The sequence below is a fragment of the Colias philodice genome, chromosome 8, assembly GCF_061535455.1.
Source record: "Colias philodice isolate Cphi_HAF_F1 chromosome 8, ilColPhil1 Martin Lab GWU primary, whole genome shotgun sequence".
In the NCBI taxonomy this organism is placed as follows: domain Eukaryota; kingdom Metazoa; phylum Arthropoda; class Insecta; order Lepidoptera; family Pieridae; genus Colias; species Colias philodice.
In genome coordinates, this window is record NC_143093.1 from 5,039,902 (window position 1) to 5,063,614 (window position 23,713).

Consider the following 23,713-nt stretch of genomic DNA (forward strand, 5'->3'; position numbering starts at 1 on the left):
TTTTCATAGTTAATGCGGAGATAGCAGTGACAGCGACAGCAATGAAGATTCAGAATACGACGACGATGACGCTGTGTTAAGTGGTGTAGAGGAAATATTATCCGATTGATAAAAACTGAAATTATATATATGTTTTTTTATATACGTGCTTTTATTTTCAAATCCTACTCATTCATAATAAATTTGGCGTGAAATATATTAGAAATACCAACAAAGCGTACATTAAATATTTAAACTGAATATAATTTCTTTATTGATTTTTTTGCACACCATACGCTTTGGTAATGAAGTTAGCGCGTATTACTGAACAATATGGCGTCTTGACAGTCCTATTCTTATTTGGCACGCATAGTAGATAAGAATATAAACATATTATATTTTATCTGTGCATAAATCATTATATTTACGTTATGTCGTAGTCTGTGGCACAAATGTAGAAATGGCGTAGCAAAGTGTTGATTTGTTTTTACATTTTGTAAATAATTGTGATTTAAATTAGACGCAAATCCATACGATTTAAGCATTTTCTATAGGTTTAAGTACTTAACTAGTTTAATGTTTGTTGTGTGCAAGTTAAGTCTCATATCAAGGGTAGCCTACTTTTGATGGTGATTTTATCCCTGAATGAATAAAAATATCTATTTTTTGTAATCGTGGTCGATTATGTTTCTACGCACAATGAGTTTAGTACGAGATAATACAGAAATGGTGTCGAAAAGTACTTCAGGCCATCGGAGTCATTCAGCTCAAGGTCTAGCCAGTAATGTTTCTAGTCCTTGCATGAAAATACCGTTGCCACCTCGATTATGGATTACAGGTAACATTATGCAATGAACATATGCTTAAAAATTATAAAAGAATTTTATTTTAGCGACTTAACATACTTTTTACTAAGACAATATTACCTTCCTGCTTCCTGCTCTTTTGTATAGATAGGTACAATATTTTTTTTGTTTTTAAGAATTATGATAGTCATTGTTCTCTTAGATATAGAAGATGAATCGTCAGATGAGATAAGCAGTGTTCGTGAAGATGGGATCTTGCCCGTAGAAAGGTCAAGAGTGAGATCTCGGTACAGACATCATAAACAGAAAACAACAAATAATATACCTGTTGGAATATTTTGGGATATCGAAAATTGTCAGGTACACATTTTTCATACTTAGAAAGCTATATAAATATTTAGACCATATTTATTGGTTCTCATTCTTTTTTTCCACTTTAATGTTTGAACCATTTTTAAAGTGAAACTTTTATTACATCGTCTCAAACTTTTTGGTCTGTGTAGCGCATGTCGCGTTTATCGCGGCTGCCGAGTAGGTATCAAATAAAACCACACAACATTTTTATTATTTCTTTATTATAAATAATTGTAAACCTTGTAGGTTCCCCGTGGCTGTTCAGCAATAGATGTAGTAGCAGCAATTCGAGCCAAGTTTCTTGTCGGCCGACGGGAAGCTGACTTTGTTGTGGTCTGTGATGTGCGCAAGGAATCAGTTCATAGACTTCAAGAACTCAATGATTCTCAAGTATGTTAATATTATTTTATTCTATAATGTTCTAGCTTTTATATCTTTGTAATTTAGTTTTTTTATTTGTAAATATACAATTACTAATGTATAAATTATCAAATTAATGATTTAGTACTGGCAAAAAATGTAGTATTTATTATATTGTTCTTTATTCAAGTTTTAATTATGTATTCAGGTAAGCTTAATACATGTGTGTGGAACACAAAAGAATGCAGCTGATGAAAAACTAAGACAATGTATGAGAAGATTTGGAGAATTGCATCCTGCACCAGCATCCTTGCTTTTAATATCGGGAGATATTAATTTTGCTGCAGACCTGAGCGATTTTAGACACAGGTTAGTGAACTTAAAAATTATAAACTCATTGCTTAACAATTCATCTCATATAATGAACTCGTCGTATCATTATACAGTATATATATGCAATTATCACATCTTAAAAATTCTTTGTTACATAGTTAATATTTGGGAAATTTTGAAAATGTTCGGTGTAAAAAAAAATCAAAATTGCTTTCACTCACTTTATCATGTTCAAATTAAATGCACTCCATCTTTATAATAATCATCCTTCTAGTTCTGATTTCAAAACTTATTAGGTGATCTGCTATGCATGGAATAATAATTATTTGGAAGTATGTCATTGTTTTTATTTCTGTTGTATAGGGGAAAAATAAACCAATGGTAATTTTTCCTCATGTATATCATTTAAATGACAATATGTACTGATCATTAGGAAAAATATGGAAGTGATATTGGTGCATAAACAGAATACTTCATCGGCATTAATTGCCTGTGCCTCATCCCACTATTGTTATAATGACTTGACGGCCCACCTCCCAAGGAATCCAAAGGTATATTATTTTACTTTTTATGTGCTCTCTATTAATTTCCTATTTTATTATTTTTCACAATTAAATAATCATTAAGTATATACTTTACCATAATTACACAATAATTAACATTTATTTATTTTATCATTAACCTAAAAAATAGATTATATTGTATTGTCTAATGACACATATTAATAAAAAACTTAGATAAGCCAAACTGAAGATGATGAACCGCCAACTTGTGAAATGGAGGTCGTGAATTTGCCGGTGGACCAGCCTCCGGAAAGAGTATCCAGGAGGTTACGAAGACTTGCCGATAATTGCGGAGGGAAGGTTCTTAGAGTAACAGCGTCTACGGCCATGATGAAGTTCCCAACACCTGATCATGCTTCTAGGTAAGAATGTTTTTTCATACAAAGTGTACATTACAGTCAAATATGTAATAATTTATTTTAATTTGATTTGAATCTCTGTCATCATCATTAATAAAATGTTTATAATTTATATTAAAATTTAACAAGCAAACTTAATGTAACCATTCGCATGCCAGCTGAGACTGGCGAATTGTGTAGAACATGTTCTCTCATAACACCAATGTATTACCACTTTTCTTGCGAATAAATTCATTTCATTTCAGTCTTATTATGAGGTTAAAATTGTTAAGGACATGCATCGGCTACAATTGCATTTGTCTTTTAGGAATTGATGCAGATTTTAAATGAAGAATATGGGGATCATAAGTCTTTTGTGATGTTTGTTAGGTTATTATCTCAACATAGTTATAATATTAATTACTTTGGTTCAGTTATATTTTTTATCACAATTATATTTGTTTTTTTTAATGACTTTAATCTCCATAATGACTAATAAAAATAGAACATACCTCCTTCAAGTTCATTACAATCGAATCTCATTAGAAATTCATATCCAAGTTACAACTTAAATGAATGGAAAAGTAACAATAGTTCTAAAATAAAGCAACTGTTTGCACTTTATCTTTTGCATTTTCATTAAGGTTGATGTTCCGACCGTCCCTCCATACATTTTTGATTACCTCTAAACACTTAACACAGACACTATTTCTTTAAAACTAATCATTTTATCACTTCTCTATAATGAAATGTGTGCGCGTTCGACCTTTTTAATCAATAATTTACAATATTTACTTAGAAAAACAACAGTAAAATACCGGAAAAATTTGACACTTCTACAGTAGTGTGCGTGACTTTTGCCAAGCGAAACACGACATAAAGCACGACATCTAGCGCATAGACTATATACTTATTACAGATCTAGCGCGTCAATGTCTAAACGAAAGGCGATGTTTAGACATTGACGCGCTAGATGTCGTGCATTCGCGTTCGTTATCTTATGCATAATGAGCATAATTCTAATAAATCAAAGTTCTGTGTAAAAATTGAGTAATTTCATTTCCAATCGTTCAAAGAAAATAACAATAAAATAAAATAAAACTAATGACCTTAGAAACTATGTTTTTTTTTATTTATTACTCATTATTGTTCGTCCGTCGTAGGTCTGTAAACTGTATTGTACACTGAAGGTAAATGGTACTGTAGGTACTTTAGTTCGGCGTCGTCGCTCGTCGGCTTGATATAAAATTACATTCTTGATTTCATTGACACGCGCTATGATTTGCGCGCGGAATTTCTTGTGTTGTGAATTTATTTTTGTATGCTATGCATTTTAATTGATTCAAATTGCAATGTTTCTCTAGTATGCATTTGAGACTATATTGTAAATTGTAATAATTGATCGTGGGTATAGTAATTAATTATTCTAATAACGCAATTAGTAATATATGTATTTTCGGTGGGATTCAAAACAAAAAATTGGCCCGTGATTTTTATGAAATTTCACCACATTGCAAATCACATCAATCATAGTTCATACACATGTATGACGAAAGTGATTAGTATTGTGGCTAACATTGACTCATCAGTTCATCACTGAAACCAGTGATAAATCAGTACCTATATCATATTGTGTTTGAATATTTTTAAACAATGATATAAGTATACAATTATTATAAATCGGTAAACTATCAAAGTAATCACAAACTTGCAAACATTGGTAAAATGTCCAGTAGTTTATGAGCCTATTCATTACAATCAAACAAACAAACAAAGTTTTCCTCTTTATAATATTAGTGTAGACAAACAATATGAATACGATCACGAATGCAAATTCGGGGATTTTCTAATTATTGCTAAATAATAATTGAATTCGTTTTGAAATACTCTATAATTTTTAGTGTATAAATAGACATTTATAATGTGGTGCTCATTTTTTTTGTACTGCTAACGCTATTGTAGGTACCTATTTTCGTTGTTTTATTTCAAGTGAACACGGCCATACAATTTTGTCACGAGCCGCCTATGATTGTAGGTACTTTTGTTAGGCTCCTTCGTCGTCCGCGTCGGCTCGAAAGTTCTTGATTTCATTGTCACGCGCTATGATTTGCGCGCGGATTTTCTTGTGTTGTGAATTTATTTTTGTATTATTATTATTTTTTATTTATTTTTTTATTTTATTGATTCAAATAAAATATTTCACTAGTATGCATTTGAGACTATATTGTATTATGTAGGTATAATTTATCGTAGGTATAGTTATTCTTATAACGCAGTTATATTTTCGGTGGGACAATTTGACCCGTGATTTTTCTGAAATATCACCACGTTGCAAATCACATCAATCATACACACGTATGACGAAAGTATAGTGGCTATAATTGACTCATCAGTTCATCACTGAAACCAGTGATAAATCAGTACATATATCATATTTTATTGTGTTTGAATATTTTTTAAACAACGATATATACAATATTATTATAAATCGGTAAACTACCAAAGTACTTCCGAATTTTCAGACAGACAAACAAGTAGTTTGAACACGCAGTTTTCTTATACTAGTAGCAAAAATCAAAACCATAATATTATGTTTCCCTACTATATTTTACTAAAAGTCGAGTGCGTCGAAATCGTAAATAATAATATGTTTTTCACCTTCCTGGTTATTTTCCCATAGTAAATAGTGTTTTAGGTTTGTTGTTGTAGGTAGGAATAATAATTATTATTCTTACATGTTGGTTATGAAATGTATATTGAAATAATTTACTTTTACAAATCATTAGTGATATAAGTTTTGAGTGAAAATGCTTGGATCAGCATAATATTATATGGTACTTCAAATACATGTTTTGATAAAAAAAACAATAGTGTAATAAAATAAAACTGCGTTTTATTGTAATCAATGTTGACAATTTTAAATTCCAAAATTATTGATCAATAAAATAGTTTACACCAACAAATATAACTTTTATTTTTATAACAATCGTTCATAATATAAACCGTAGCAGGTGGCGTTTTGAAGTTCTGTCTACTCATACAGAAAAATGGAAAACTTGTTTTTTTTGTAAACAATTTATTACCATGGACTAATAGAATCTAAAGAGGACTGATGATTGTCATACTAGAGATCGTACCCCGTAATTTCAGCTTATTGCTAGATGGCGCTCTCATTTGAGCTTATTATTTAATTTGCAGTTTTAAAAGCGCCACCTAGTGACCAATTTTAGAACTAAGGAAACAGCAAACTATCGATTTTCAATTATTACATCTAGAGGGCGTTGTTTTAAAAACTCCGGTGTTTTTGAATTATTATTTTAGTTTTTAGGGAGCATCTAAGGAAGTGAGTACCTCTATTACGATTTCGACACCCACTACAAACATTCGACATAGTGATCAGAGTAGTGTATATAATATAATTATATTATATATATTCTTTATTTTCTGTTAAAAAAATGTCTATATCTTTTTTCTTCTTAAGTATTCCCTTGTAAACAGTATTATTTATATGACCATAAAATACGGGAAAAGAAAAAAAAATGTGGATGTACAGCGATGATGTTAGTACTTTTAGAAACGATTAAAGTTTTTATGTAAATAAGCCGCAGTTCACGACAATAAAAATAAAACAATAGTTTTATTCAACGCTTCAAAAAAATACTTTATCGAGTTTATACTAACGATGAACGTTAAGTTTTACATTTATTACATAGGTAATATTTTAATTTACAAGACAAATGTGAAAAGTAAATCGTAATAAACATTATAATTCAAAATAAATAACGTCGAACAATGCGTCGAACACATTCATTCAACTATGACATATGACGCAGGACGCTTGCAAGAGAGATAGATATATGTGTCAAAACAGAAACTTTTACTTTTATTTCTATTTATTCGGTATAATTACGACTTAATAGTGATAAATATGATCATTATAAATACAAATAGGAATTAACAATATCACGAACACGTGACACAACTAGTATTTTACCGATTCCATACGTGGTCATACATGTTTCAAAAGAATAACTTTTACTATTATTTCAATTTATCCGGTATAATTAAGACTTAATATTGATACATATGATCATTATAAATACAAATAGGAATTAACAATATCACGAATACGTGGCACAACTAAAATTTTACCGATACCACCCGTGGTCATTCTCCTTTATGCTCTAATTGTTCGAGTATTTCTTTGATAAATACAGTTCATAGCAACGCGGTGGTGGAGCATCATAGAGTAACTTATATAGGATTGTGGAGCATCTTAAGGAAGAGAGTACCTTTAATAAGATTTCGACACCCACTACAAACATTCGACATAGTGATCAGAGTAGTGTATATCTTCACTACATAGTATAAAACAAAGTCGCTTTCCCTGTCCCTATGTCCCTATGTCCCTATGTCCCTTTGTACGCTTAAATCTTTGAAACTACGCAACGGATTTTGATGCGGTTTTTTTTAATAGATAGAGTGATTCAAGAGGAAGGTTTATATGTATAATAAGATCCATTAAGTAGTGGAGAAGTACTGTTATTTTTGAGGTTTCTAATGTGATGTCGTAAAAAATTACATTTATTCCGCTTACATTGCAAACGCAGGCTGAACCCTACGAGTTTTATCAAAATAATGTACTAAGTATTATACACATTGAAAAGGTCTACAGAAAAGTCCGCGATGGTATATGTCTATCTCTTATGGATAACCCACAATAACTTTTTTTTGTCATTTACTTTTTACGACAAATAATGGCTAATTTTCGAAGCGATTTTAACCAATACAGCATTAATCCTTAACCAATTAAATACCATGGATACATTGTTCATTTAATATAGATCTATATGGCCCTTTACACCGTATGATTTAAGTGAATATTTTCGAAGATATTACAGATTTAAAAATTGCAGGACGTAGCGTTTGCGGCCGCCCGGCTATGTATTTTATACCCGTGCGATGCCGGAGGCCGGAGCGGGCCGCTATATTTTTATACCTATACAACGTTCACAATTTTTCTGTAGTGTATTTAGTATCAGCATTGCACCCGTGCGAAGCCGGGGCGGGTCGCTAGTTATAATATAAAAATGAATCCCAAAATGTGTTGGTAAGCGCATAACTTGAGAACGGATTAACCGATTTCGTTAATTCTTTTTTTATAATATTCCTTGAAGTTCGAGGATGGTTCTTATGTAGAGAAAACGTAAATATGTACCACGGGCGAAGCCGGGGCGGACTGCTAGTCTTATATATAAAAATGAATCGCAAAATGTGTTGGTAAGCGCATAACTCGAGAACGGGTGGACCGATTTCGATAATTCTTTTTTTATTATATTCCTTGAAGTACGAGGATGGTTTTTATGTAGAGAAAACGTAAATATGTACCACGGGCGAAGCCGGGGCGGACCGCTAGTAATATATATTACATATTTAAATTCTTTATTTTCTGTTAAAAAAATGTCTATAAGATATAGACATTTTTCTTCTTAATTATTCCCTTGTAAAAAGTATTATTTATATGACCATAAAATACGGGAAAAGAAAAAAAAAGATGTACGGCAATGATTTGAACCAGCATCTATCGGTTTTTAAGTACGAGACTCATCAATACAGCTACGGGCACCTATACATCTTACGTTGAAATTTATGTTCTGATTGTTCGAGTAATTCTTTGACAAAAACAGTTCATAGCAACGTGGTCCATGGTCTTAGATCATTAAGTAATGGATGGAGTACGCTGGCAAATGTTCTAACTAAACTTTCTGCTGATTTTGGTGCGGGGAAGGTAACTCACACTATTGAAACACAATCACACATTCACAAAAATAATTTGTGTCACGAAAGTCGTAAAAATTGATGACCTTTTAAGCGACGAGTTTTTAAATTCAACTCTATCCCTAAGTTCATAAAGATTAAATTTGTATTTCATTCCAAGTTGTCTCGTGGGGAGTGCGGTTCAATATCGCGTTCTAAATTCAACTTTATAACTTAGATCATAAAGATTAAATTTGTATTTCTTTAATGCCTCAGCCCCCGGAATCACAGACACAATAGAAAATCTATTGTGTCGTGGGCCGTGGTCCGATCGGGCCGCTCGGTGGTCAAGGGGCTAAAAGATAGACTCGTAAGGAATGCGGTTCATTATCGCGTTTTAAATTCAACTTTATCTCTTAGTTCATAAAGATTAAATTTGTATATTTTATTTCCATGACGACGCATCAAATACATCGACGATTATTAGAAATTGCATTTAATTAGAAATGTACGTTAAAAAAATATACACAAATGAAAGGTTATTCCATCTTTTTTAATATTCGACATGTTTGAATTGCTTCTGCAAGGCTTGACAGTGCAAAACGGCATTTTTAGCGGAGCACTCGCAGACGTCCTTTCGATGTTTTAGCCTAGGAAAACGCAGAGTGTTTGTAATCGATTACGCAAGTAGTTTTTATGAAAGCATAAGATTTTTCGATTCGAATAATCTTATACCTCGACAAAAGGGGAAACACCTGCGAGTGTTATCGATTACTTAATGATCTAAGTCCATGGTGGTCACGAAGTCACTCTCGAACAGCGATGAACGAAGTGACAAAAATAGGCGGTCCATCCTAAGGAGCGCTGGTGCAGTGAACTCCCATAAATAATTATAATAAAGTTGTGCTCATTCATTTAACAATTAATATATCTTTAATTTTAAATTAAATTTATCGTATACCTAAACTCCAATACGAATATCAAATGCCTAAATACGGAATCCAATAAGAGGTTAAGAGAAATTTTCAGTCCTTCGCGAAACAAAAGATCACGTAAACATAGGGCAATCCATTTAATAGATCATCTTCATACTTGATAGTATTATTTTTTTTATATTTTTATTGAAATTGATTCCAGAAGATAACTTTAAAAATTCATTTTGTTACTTTTATTAGTAGGTACCATAGACTAATTACTGTAGGTACGATCCTTATAAGTATTTTAGTGTATTCAACCAACTTAAAAAAGTGTGACTATTTTACAACAATTTGAATATGAATTGTATACAATATCGAAGCTTTTTAAGAAATGTATAAAATACTTTTTTAAGAATTATTATCATACATAATATTATGATACCGGCAATATATTATTAAACCCGGCATTTTATGCAATTCTTAGTAAATGTATGTTATTCCGAGAAACAGTCGGAAAGAAATAAATTAAATTAATTAAATAAAAAAAAAATAAAAAATAAAATTCAAGGTAATTTTTAAAACATAATTTTATATCTTCTTCTTATATATATAAAAATGAATCGCAAAATGTGTTGGTAAGCGCATAACTCGAGAACGGCTGAACCGATTTCGATAATTCTTTTTTTATTATATTCCTTGAAGTACGAGGATGGTTTTTATGTAGAGAAAACGTAAATATGTACCACGGGCGAAGCCGGGGCGGACCGCTAGTTAAAGATAATAATATATTCAGTTCTACGATCATCTTATAAAAATTGTACGACGTCATACAAACGTCGCTGTCGCTGAAATACGATTTTCCCAGCACAATGATCGCATAAAATGCAAGGAGGTAGGGAGGTGGATTTCCTCAATCGAAAAAGGGAGAGACTAGTCTACTCGACCGGCCGGCCGTAAAGGCCCCGATTATTGATGGCGGAAAGTTGTATATATGCTCTGTAGCGAAAACATTTCGCTTGCGCGATTCAGAGCAAAAAATAACATTTAAATAAAAATATTTTTTTGCGTATTATATTTTACGTTATAGTTTACGTTTTTTGCGTATTATATTTTACGTCAAGATACTATTTGGCACATTGATTTTTTTTGTAGCGACATCTCTTAGCTTCATTAAACCGACTTAATGCTCTAAGGCGACATCTAGTTCTTAAACGTATAAAAAAGCTTATAAAAATGCCAAATGCTACTGTGAGTGACATCTATCGACAAAATTGGGAACTGAGAAACGAGTTACGTTTTTTACTATGGCGATTGTAAGTCTTCTTGAGTAATTAGTCTATGTTATTACTCATGTTGTTTGGCAACTCGAAGCGTGGTCGTCCGTCGTAGGTACTTTTGTTCGGCGTCGCGTCGTCGTCCGCGTCGGCTTGATATAAAACATTCTTGATTTCATTGACACGCGCTATGATTTGCGCGCGGAATTTCTTGTGTTGTGAATTTATTTTTGTATGCTATGCATTTTAATTGAATCAAATTGCAATATTTCTCTAGTATGCATTTGAGACTATATTGTAATAATTGATCGTGGGTAGGTATAGTAATTAATTATTCTAATAACGCAATTATATTTTCGGTGGGATTCAAAACAAAAAATTGGCCCGTGATTTTTATGAAATTTCACCACATTGCAAATTATATATTATACAATTACAATTACAATTATTATAAATCGGTAAACTATCAAAGTAATTACAAACTTGCAAAATATGCTTTTCCGAATTTTCAGACAGACACACAATTTTATTAGTTTGTTTTAGCAAAGTAGGTACCTATACCTATACGCTTACGTCGCGCGTCGCGTCGTCGAAAACGGTGCGCCCAGAAACAAACATTTCAATTCAATTTTTCAATTCAATTTCAATTCAGTTACAATCATGTTACAATCCTTTTTTTGTTCCGTAATTTATTGTATTTATTCTAATACGATTTTTTTTATTCGTCGGCCAGTTCTACTAGGTATAAAAAGATAAAATTGAAATATAATTATTGTAGCGACAGCCATAGGTATTATGTTACTATGTTTTCGTAAATATGTTTTTCACCTTCCTGGTTATTTTCACATAATCTTATCTTATACATATATAAAAATGAATCGCAAAATGTGTTGGTAAGCGCATAACTCGAGAACGGCTGAACCGATTTCGATCATTCTTTTTTTATTTTATTCCTTGAAGTACGAGGATGGTTTTTATGTAGAGAAAACGTAAATATTATGTACCACGGGCGAAGCCGGGGTGGACCGCTAGTATATATATGTTAGCGCGTTTAAATTAAAGATAAAATTATATTTTAAAAGTAAATCAATTGATGAACTTAATTAATTATTTTAATAATAATCAAATGGATAAAAGTATTAATAATCATTTAATTATCAAATAATAATAATATTACAAGTTATATTCAAAATAACGATCAAAACAACACAAACACCTGCGCTGACTCACACAGTCACGCCACTCGAATAGTTCTTTTGATCGTCCTATAAATAACGGTCGTTTGCAGTTGCGAGTCATTCTTGTACCGACTTTGGTCGAGTCAAGATGTCTTAAAGTATTATATCAGTATTTAATTACGTAATACAACCACGCTTTAACATCAGAAGTAGAAGATGAACCAGCCCTTACTCGGAATCCTGACAGGCTGGCACAAATTCTTCCATCATACTACGTGACAGTGTGCAACTGTCACTGTCACCATCATGACAGTATACCACTGTGGACTTCAACCTTCGAAAAAATTGAATTGAATTGACTTCAAGTAAACAAGGATGACCGATGAAGGAACTTGCACAATGTCTGTTTTATTGTGCGTTGTGTGAAGTAAATGTTTGTGGTGTGGAATATTGTAACGGTAATGTAGTTCATCAATATTATAATGTGATGTGCAATCCGGGCGGTTGTCCAGGACATTTGAGCCTTAATTGTGGTAAGCGAACGACGTGCTTATGTCGCAAATAATAAGTTTTTGATCCCATGGAATTTGGATCCAATGTGGTGCCTTCGATGGCGCCCAGTGTAAGCTATTGTGGTAAATTATTATTTTTCTGTATTTTGACGATTGAAAAATGCTTCTAAGCGAAGTCCAGTTGAATAAATCAATATTTGAGTTTGAGTTCATCATGTGGATGTGATGGTGTTCTATAAGGTCAGTTTGGCCGAGCGGTTATATTGTGTTATAATACATTGTGTTTTGACATCACGATAAAAATTACCGTACTCATTTCAAATGAACGTACGAGGACGTTATTGTGTTATTGTTTTACTATGGCCAAGCCGGATATAACTTATGTTTTAACTTTTAATTATGTTCCAGGACTTATGGTTATCGCTTGAGAGTTGAGATACAGATGAGATACAGAAGCCGCTGTTCGCAGCTGGAAAAACCCGTTGAGCTATCGAATTCTATGTAAATCACAATAATACTCGACAATGATTGCTATGAAGCGAAAAGTACAAGCAATTGCTAGACTACTATTGTGTCCTATGTACGTGTAAGAAGTACCTACCAAAGCCAAATTTAGATGACCGTGTTAGCGGTAATGGAAACTAATTATGATAATCGACTGCCACTTGTCTGTACGGGTCTTCTGTGACTTAGTCTGACAACTGGGCAGATAATAATACAATCGAATGCCACTTGTCTGTACGGGTTTTCTGTGACTTAGTCTGACAACTGGGCATATAATAATACAATCGATTGCCACTTGTCTGTACGGGTCTTCTGTGACTTAGTCTTACAACTGGGCAAATAATATAATCGGATGCCACTTGTCTGTTCGGGTCTTCTGTGACTTAGGCTGGCAACTGGGCAGATAATAATAGAATCGAATGCCACTTGTCTGTACGGGTTTTCTGTGACTTAGTCTTACAACTGGGCGGGAAATAATAACCTGATTGTCACTTGTCAGTATGGATCCAGACAGTGGTTTAGTCTGACAACTGGACAAAGAAACGAATAATTTGAATATTATGTACTTAAAACAAGTCTGAATGTCACCAGCTGAAATTAATTATATCATTGATATTTTGAGTTTTGAATTACCGCTCAGAGCACGAGCTTTTTTTCAGAATGGCCGTGTTAGCGCGTTTAAATTAAAGATAAAATTATATTTTAAAAGTAAATCAATTGATGAACTTAATTAATTATTTTAATAATAATCAAATGGATAAAAGTATTAATAATCATTTAATTATCAAATAATAATAATATTACAAGTTATATTCAAAATAACGATCAAAACAACACAAACACCTGCGCTGACTCACACAGTCACGCCACTCGAATAGTTCTTTTGATCGTCCTATAAATAACGGTCGTTTGCAGTTGCGAGTCATTCTTGTACCGACTTTGGTCGAGTCAAGATGTCTTAAAGTATTATATCAGTATTTAATTACGTAATACAACCACGCTTTAACATATATATATAAATGAATCGCAAAATGTGTTGGTAAGCGCATAACTCGAGAACGGCTGAACCGATTTCGATAATTCTTTTTTTATTATATTCCTTGAAGTACGAGGATGGTTCTTATGTAGAGAAAACGTAAACATGTACCACGGGCGAAGCCGGGGCGGACCGCTAGTCTTATATATAAAAATGAATCGCAAAATGTGTTGGTAAGCGCATAACTCGAGAACGGCTGAACCGATTTCGATAATTCTTTTTTTATTATATCCCTTGAAGTACGAGGATGGTTCTTATAGCTAGAGAGCTAGTTAGTTTAGTTTTAGTGCAGTGGCAGTGTAAATGTTGTTGTTGAGGTTATGTAAATTTAACACTTTAGTTAACTACCAAGATATAAAGAAATGAGGATAGGACACAATAACTATTGGTTGAGGTATTTATAAACTCATAATATACTTTTAAGAAAATCACGTTTTAATAAATTTCTAGAATTAAATTAGAACAGCTGATTCAAAATAGCCTAAAAAATCTTAATAATAATAATTACGCTTCACAGCAAGAAGAAATGTACCATATGTACCCGCACAAAGTCGATATTGTGTTGCCTACCGTTCGACTCAATGGCTAGGGTTGTAACTACCTTTAATAATTATTACCAAACTAATAAACCGAGTGATGCGAAATAACCATAATTCTTTTAGAGTTTGATAAAATGATCAGGCAGGTATTTTCTTTAATCCTCTGAATTCTCGGTTACTAAATTGTATCGTTGAAATTATTCTTAATCGCGTAAATTTAATAAATAATCATATGGAAAACACTTTTCATTTGTTTTTTTACTTTCACGCCCAACTACTATACAATAATTACGTTGTTTCGGTATTTTGACGAGAAAACGCAGGAAACATCCGTTGTATCATTTTAGATAGATTGTATATTTTGTATCTGTAGAATTGAAATCAAAGCTATGTATATGTTGTCTCCATTCTTTTCTTATCGGATTGTTGATCCCAATGCGAATGCGTCACTTAAATTTTATAAAAGACAATTAAGAACATCAAAAATAAAGTGATACGTAAATATTTCACAGTGCAATATATTATGTAATTAATAATAATTATATATTTATGAAAAAATAATTACATCAGATTTAATAATAGCAATTGTTTTGAATGTACATAATATGAATAAATGATTACATCATAATAGTAATAATCACAATTGTTTTATTTCCCATTTGTTGCAACCCTAGCATATTTTCATGTAGCAGCAGAAGTACCTACACTGGCGGCGCGGCGGCATCGTGCGACATCAAAGGCATTGCCTTACTAGGTAAGTTTATAATGACTCATTTCTTTTATTATATAATTTACGTTTTACTTTTACAGAATCCGATTCAATGGATTATGAAGACGAGTCACACAACGCCATACGATAGTGATGATGAATGAACATTTCAATAAATGCATGCGTGTTTTTTTTATGTTGTTTTGTAATTGTTAATTGTTTCTTAAATAAAGAAATAAACTAAATATTTAAATGATGATTTGTTATTTGCAACACAACTTTATATTTGAGATTCTTTACAAATGTATATTTAGTTTTGTATCATCAAATTTATAAATTTTATTCCATAGTTTTCAAAATTAAATGTAAATGACCATAAAAACATTAATAAAGTAAATCATTGATGTAAGGTCAGGGAACGTAATACATATATACATCTGACCATGTAGAAGCTAAGTCTTGTTGACTGCTGAAGTCTGTAAAGTTTTGTTGTCTGCTGAAGTCTGTACGCAATGAAAATGTCTGCCGTTTCGAAAATAAGTTTTTAAGACCCTAATAAATAAAATATATGAATGGCAGATCTGGTCAAATACTTTCAAAATTGTATTTTTTTCAGCACTTTCATAAGTGTCTGCCAGAATGTTATCCGCGTGATAATGGTCTGCCATTGTTATTTTCCGATAGTAATAATAATCTATTTTCAAATATCAAAATGGCAGACGTGGTCAAATGGTTTCAAAGTTCGCCAAAAATTTCCACCTGTCTTACCTAAGCGCGCGCCCCGTCCACCACTCTGGGCTTAGTGACTCCTCATCTCATGTATAGTAGGTATAGGGGAATCAACACACAAAAATCCAGGTCTGGTCAAATACATACAGGTAGCTTTGCGCTAGCTCTCTAGCTTCTTATGGAGAGAAAACGTAAACATGTACCACGGGCGAAGCCGGGGCGGACCGCTAGTAAATAATAAAATAATAAATAGTGTATTAGATTTGTTATTGTATCTTGTATACCTACGAATAATTATTCTTACGTCTTGTTGGGAAATGTTCAAATACCTACCTATTGAAATAATTTACTGTTACAAATCATTAGTGTTATTAGTTTTGAGTGAATAGGCATGGATCAGAAATTCAGAATATAATATGCTACTAACTACTCAAATACATACATGTTTACACAACAAACACCACTGACCTCTATAACTATAAGTTATAGAGGTCAGTGACCGTCAGTGACAAACACTATGGATACCTACGCTCGCGAATGCAAATTCGGTGATTTACTAATTATTGATACCTAGTCATTGAATTCGTTTTGAAATAGCCTGTACTTTGTAATTTTTAGTGTTATAGACATTTATAAAATGTGGTGCTCATTTTTTTGTAATAAATCATCCCGAACGCTATTGTATTTTCGTTGTTTTATTTCAAGTGAACACCTATACAATTTTGTCACGAGCCGCCTCTGGCCTCTGGGTGAAATAAACAAGTCAAATGATTTTTGTTCTAATTGTATTTTGGTAGTAGTTTGTTTAGAATTTACATTACCATTGTTTAATTTTTATTTTGTATTTGCAGTAAAATAAAAAGATGAAAAACTTCATTAGGTATATTGTACGACACCTCACTCTGAATCGCGCTAGCGAAATTTTTTCGTTACAGAGCACATATACAACTTTCGGACAATCTTCATTGAGGCCGGCCGGCAAATCGAGTATGTCGAGAAACTTCACTTATTCGATGGAGGTATTCTACCTTCCTTCCTCCACAGTTGTGGGACCCCGACGTGCATTGAACACGCAGCTTTCTGATACTAGTAGCTAAAATCAAAACCACAGATATGTCTGTGATCAAAACCATAATAATATTTTTACCTATTATTTTACTAAAAGTCGAGTGCATCGAAATCGTAAATATGTTTTTCACCTTCCTGGTTTTTTTTCCATAGTAAATAGTGTTTTTGATTTGTTGTTGTATGAATAATTATTCTTAGGGCGCGTTCCCACTATGTCGTAACGACTAATTTATCGTTCGACGACTGTAGTCTCTACCTGTTCCCATTATAACGATTGTTTGTCGTCAACATTTTTTATCGTTTAGTGACTGTCGTATCTAGCTGTTCCCATTGGATCGCTCAGATCGCTCGCATCATCAGCAAGCTACAAATCTAGTCGCCTCTGCGTTCGCTTGGGTTGGGAAAAGCAAACCGAGTACAGACACGAGGGGCGCGCGGGTGCGAGAGGGAAGGGAAAACACGTGTTCGTCTACATAGAGTTGCCGTCCACGATTTTTTTATCGTTTTACGACTGTCGTGCTTGCCGTTCCCACTGTCACGACAAAGTGTCGTCACTGCAAAAACTGTTGTAGACGACAGTAAATTGTGTCGTTCTAAATGTGAACACCTCCATTTAAACATATAAGCCACGACACTTAAAACTACACGATTATCTGTCGTCACGACCCGGTGGGAACGCGCCCTTACTTGTTGGTTATGAAATGTATTTTGAAATAATTTACTTTTACAAATCATTAGTGATATTAGTTTTGAGTGAAAATGCTTGGATCAGCATAATATCATATTTGCTACTTCAAATACATGTTTTGATAAAAAAAAAACAATAGTGTAATGTAGGTAATAAAATAAAACTGCGTTTTATTGTAGGTAATCAATTTTGACATTATTTATTTCCCAAAATTACAATAAAATAGTTTACGCCAACAAATATAACTTTTATTTTTATAACAATCCTACTTCCTACTAATGCGAAAGTTCATACATGTTTCAAAAGAAAAACTTTTACTTTTACTATTATTTCAATTTATCCGGTTTAATTAAGACTTAATATTGATACATATGATCATTATAAATACAAATAGGAATTAACAATATAACGAATACGTGGCACAACTAAAATTTTACCGATACCACCCGTGGTCATTCTCCTTTGTGGGTCATTTGTAACAGGATGGCGGTTCTACAGCGAAAAAAGAAAAATGATGGTCAGAACGCTGATACCGGATACCTTAAGATACTGTAATATAAAATATTACTAGATTAGATAAAATATTATAGGTAGTATCTTCACCGTGTGTGACGCGCTTTACATTCACGCCATCTAGAGTTAAATCTTTATCATTTTTGTATACGTCTGTGTGTGTAAACGACCCTGTATGCAATGACAGATGTTAAAACGCATAATTTTACCGAATTGGGTGGATTTTAAGGCAATGATATAACATATTTCAATAAAATATAATATTCAGTAACCGCCATGACTATTCCTAGGTTTGATGACTATTCCAATTACGCAAAAACTCAAATAAACTAGAAATGTAGAATTCAGCGCCATCTAGCGGGATATTGGCTGGGAACAGATCGTTGCAATCACCTTAATTTGAAAATTTATTTTCTATTCATATTATAAACGCGAAGTTTGTAAAATTGTATGGATGATTGTATGTTTGATACTTTTATGACAAAACAGCTTAAATCAGATCTGTATGAATTTGGGACAAACATAGATTAGAAGTTAAATTAGAACACATTGTGCTATTTTTACATAACTATCATAACTTTATCTTAAAATTTTATTTCGTATTTAAAGAGCGTACTTAAATACCAATAATATAAGCTATTTAAATTTATTCTTTTGTACTTTATCCTTTAGTGATATTCTTAGTAAGATATCAGTTGCAGTATAATCTATATAAATATTTGGGAATGACGTATTTCCGCCAGCTGATTGCAAAAGATGGTTAAAAATAGAATATGTAGGGTAGCTAAAAATATTATGTGATATAATGGCGTGACCATAATAGTATAATTTCAATGCAAATAATTTATATGGCAATAATAAAATTATACATTCAATATAATAATAAACTTCTAGAATAAATAAAATAAAACTTTTAGGATAAATTAATGAAATACATCCGCTTTATTCGAGTACGCACTTCTTTTTAATGACGAGTCTTGAAACTTACGAATATGCTTACGAGTAATCAACTTTTGTTATGCTTTGCATACATGAATATGCATAGAATAAAATTTTAAGATAAACAAATATCTTTGTTTTTTTCATAAGCTAAATTTAAACTCCCTGAATATTTAATGTAAACTAATTTCTGCCTTAAATGAATTGTTGAGCTCAAAATCTATCGACGGTTTTAAAAATCGCTCTATTGTGTGTGTCACTTTATATTCCGTTACAAAAGTTTTTCGGTTTACCCTCTATGCTTTATTTAATAGTTGCTCATTCAGTGGCCATTTGAAACGGCCATTGCAATACCGGGCACAAGCAAGAACAGATCGTTTTAGTTTTAATATATATTTTATTTTAAAATATAATATAATTAATATTTATTATTGTAGCTTAGAAAGCAATTAATGTTAAGAAGTGTAGTTTATAATCAAAATGCTGCTAAGCGGGTGAGTATTGCGAATTATTTAGATCGGAAACGGTATGGATAATGGCGACGCGAATTGTTTCGACTTTATTCTTATTTGATTTTCTTTGTTTTCAAATAACCAATCTTATCTTCATAATGTTAAAACATATGTTTTGTGATAAATTTATAAACAGCACATATCAGTAGGTATATTTTTACGAATACTTCAAATTTATTTGAACAGTTATAACATCTTTATCTGTTTTATTGCATATAACATTTATTTACATAAAAATATATTTATTTTAATTGTTAATGTAACCATATTGTGGTTTGACAGTCATATGGTTCATTGATGAGTCATCAGCTGATAACGGTCAGCGAAAGTCCACGTTGCGTAAATTACTTTTATATTTTATTTTAATTAAGAAACAACCTGCTACTCGCTGTTTCAAAGATTTAGTTATTTCTTTGAATAATTTTGATAGACAAATAAATCTCAATGTATTAGTGTTATAATAGTTTTTAATACAGTCCTATAGGCTATGTTTGATATCGATGCGAATCAACCTCGTACATATTGATTTTTAATAAGAGACATACATGTTAAATGAACTTGAACGGAAAGCTTCATGTTAATAATACAGTTCCGTATTATTTGTTAAAAGTATTATTATCGCGGTTGTCACTACCGGGTGTAAGAACCGGTGGTCACTTCCTTTTGTTGCAACTAGAGCATGTATATGTACAATGTACATATACCACCACGTTTATTTTTAGTAAAAACATCTTAGCATATTGTATAATTTAACTACCTATGTCAATCCCACTGTAACCGTTATTCTTCACGTCTGTGTATAACAGTCGGTTAGTTTTAAATTATTCAGTGACATTGGTGAATATACGACAAAAAGATTTGCTTTTCCATATTTATAATATATGTCGCAGTCATCTGGTTGAATCTGCTATTTGATTGAACGACTACTACGTATTCTATTGGTCCGCTTTATTCAATTGTTTATTAGGCTATTACTTCTGATTTATTACTTTGATAGAACAGACAAATTGCTTGTTGCCATCGCAAAATTAAATAACTACCTATTTCAATTCAAAAAATACAATTACTCTTTCTATTTTCATCTACCGGTTATTTAAACTTCAAAAAGTTAATTTCTTACTTTCCTTTTTGTAAGGCTTGTTATTTTCCAAACTTCAGAACAATGTTTTATTGATGCGTCTAGCTGTTTTGTTTTTATCCGGCCTCCTTCCGGGAAAAGGCCCATGATATAAATGAAGTTAAAATCAATTATTGTAGCTTTCTGCCAGAGCTATTTCACTAAATCGTGAAGTTCAGTTGTTTCAATTTATTAATTTGTAGCTTTTCGCCCTGGCTCTGCTCGGTAATATTTCAGTCGTTTAGTTTGTAAGTTTTTTTTACAATAAATGGCCTGAACCAAGTGGGCAAATGTAATTATTAAAATCACGGGTTTCATTCATGTACATACAATATAGAAGACTGGCTGAAACAACGTACTCGGATAAAAAGAAGCCTATATTTTGTCCAGATCAAAAATAAATAATACTGTATAAGTTTCTTACTAAACATATAATATTTATAGTATAAAATTTCATACCATTCCGATCAGCTGTTTCTGCGTCCATCTATACATTCTTACAAACATTTGCTATTATACATATTATATGATGATAGAAAATAAGTATTTATTTTTAATGTTTTAAAGTATTTATTCTTCGTCTTTATAATGCAACTGTGGTAGATTGCCTTCTATATAATCATACGTTTACAGAGCACTAAAGCGCATGGACGGCGAGGATGTGTTCGGGCGTAAGATCGGCACGCGGTACGTGCGCAGCGCGCTGCAGCCGGCGTACTCGAGCGACGAGGGGTACAGCACCGCGCCGCAGCAGCCCGCGCGCACGCAATTCACACCCGTGCAGGTGTGTAGTTTGCGTGTTTGTTTATAAGACTTTATTTAACTTGTATTTCTTTTTATTTTATTTTTTAAGATTTAGGAATTGTTTGTAAACTTTGAACTTAAATGAAATATAAATAATATTCATTGTTTCATTTTTAAAGAAGCCATTTCGATTTTTAAAAATACTATTTATTTTAATCATAAAATGTCACAAGGTTAGAAACCAAGGTTTATGATTAAAAATAGTTATCCATACTAATATTATAAATGTGAAAGTAACTCTGTCTGTCTGTTACTCAATCACGCCTTAACTACTGAACCAATTTGCGTCAAATTTGGTAGATATATTTTGATACCCGAGAAAGAACATAGGATAGGTTTTATCCCGGAAATCCCACGGAACTATGCGGGTTTTTCTTTCTTCTGCGCGGGCGATGCCGCGGGTGGAAAGCTAGTAACAATATATTTTTTTTAATAACTATCTATGTTTGTTTTGAAAGTATTGACTTAAAATACTTGGAGCTAGAATTTATTTGTCGTGTTTCCACATTTTTAAATCCATTTCGTATCCTCCCCAACAGGTGACGCAAGTGAGCATGGACGCAGAGCGCACAGCGGCAAGTGAGTGGGCGCTGGCGCTGCAGCAGCTGCCGGCGCCGACTCCGCCGCCGCTCGACTTCTGCCCGCCGCCCGCTCCCAAGCCGAGGAAGATTAGGGGCACGCACGGTAAGCTTTATAGTTTAGATTCGTGATACGTGGTGAATGTGACTTTATCCTTGTTAATAGTGAAAGTCTGTCTTCAGAGTGAAAGCTAGTTTATTTTCGAACAATTTATCTTTATTATTATATGACATAAACCATAGCAATATGCTGTAAGTCATCATCATCATGCTGTCTTAATTATATTAAGTATATTTCAGAAATTCGAAATAAAAAGCAATATCATGGGTTTTGGAACATAGATTTCACATGCTCTAATTTTTTGTGTCACTTTTTTGAAATTAAGACGATTCACGATTCACAGATTACAACAATGTAGTTTTAACATGTGTTTCAATTAATAATTTTAACGTGATAACGTCTCATTTCGACCGCTACCACTGCATTATGTTATCACCATAGAAATCTAAATAACAAGACACATAAAAGGGCTATAATGTCATAATTCGTATGAAAACCGCTGTCGCCAAAATCAACACATTCAAACCGAAAGCTAAACAGTACACACAAGTAAACTATGCCTTTTATTGGACAGCTTGATTTTAGTGAAAACTAACTATCTATTAAATTAAGCTTTTGAATATGTATCCTAACGCACGAATTTACGGTTTATTTTAGAATAACATCCCTAAGTATATGAGACTTTTTGCTCCAATACGAACAAACGTGATAATAAGAATGGTCGACTGTGTCATTCATTGTTATTTCGATTACTATGGTGACACTCGTAATACTTGTAAATATTCTATAATTTTAAGGAAAAACGGCATTATTTCTAAAAAAATATATTTTCCGATGAAATATTATTCCTTTATAAGTATAATTACAACTTGTGGAAGAATTTCCGCAATGGGAATTGCTGAAACACACCATGTATACACTCATACGTCTCCAGAGCAACTGAACAGTGACGAATGCACTGGTGATGTGCAAATCACCTGAGTGGCGACAAGGTCACGCACGCTTACGACTTCTAGTGTCTTGTTATTTAGATTTCTATGGTTATCACGTAAACATCTCTATCGTAAACCTACTTTACAAACAACCAATTTTTTTTATCATTTTAATATTTAATTGTCAATCAGGTTCAGCGTCGCTCGACCGCTCAGCGTGCTCGTCGAGCAACAGCTTCGACGACAGCCGCCGCGAGCTGAGCGCGAGCCGTGCGGTGTCGCCGTGGAACTCGTCCGCCAGCTTCAGTGAGCAGAGCACGGAGGGAGATGAGTGCGCTGCGGAGCTCACAGTGGCCAACCTGCCGCCGTACGAGCCGGTCGTGTTGCAGGTGGGGAAATAATATAAAATAATAATAAATAATAAATAAAATGGTCTTTATTTGTTTCTCACAACATTAGAAAGGTTACAAAAACTTATTAATACTACACAATGTACAGTAGAAGATAACGTTGTGAGAAACTGGTGCCTGAAATAGACTACATAGAAGTCTGAGGTACAGGTCACCAGCCCCTCTCGCGGATATCATACGAGAATACACAAGTTTACGTACCT

General features: G+C 32.8%; 1 protein-coding gene across 1 annotated transcript in view; it reads left to right on the forward strand.

Annotated features, from left to right (window-relative positions):
• The first annotated feature begins 421 nt into the window (after window positions 1-421).
• Window positions 422-23,713, forward strand: part of Marf1 (meiosis regulator and mRNA stability factor 1-like protein) — a 32,539-nt gene continuing 9,247 nt past the window's right edge. Inside the window, exons 1-9 of the mRNA XM_089698115.1 lie at window positions 422-817; window positions 988-1,145; window positions 1,386-1,529; window positions 1,708-1,868; window positions 2,266-2,383; window positions 2,570-2,757; window positions 21,359-21,509; window positions 22,069-22,213; window positions 23,293-23,489. Coding sequence (XP_089554241.1) covers window positions 664-817; window positions 988-1,145; window positions 1,386-1,529; window positions 1,708-1,868; window positions 2,266-2,383; window positions 2,570-2,757; window positions 21,359-21,509; window positions 22,069-22,213; window positions 23,293-23,489 — 1,416 coding nt within the window. The 5' untranslated portion in view covers window positions 422-663. The remainder of the gene's footprint in view (window positions 818-987; window positions 1,146-1,385; window positions 1,530-1,707; window positions 1,869-2,265; window positions 2,384-2,569; window positions 2,758-21,358; window positions 21,510-22,068; window positions 22,214-23,292; window positions 23,490-23,713) is intronic.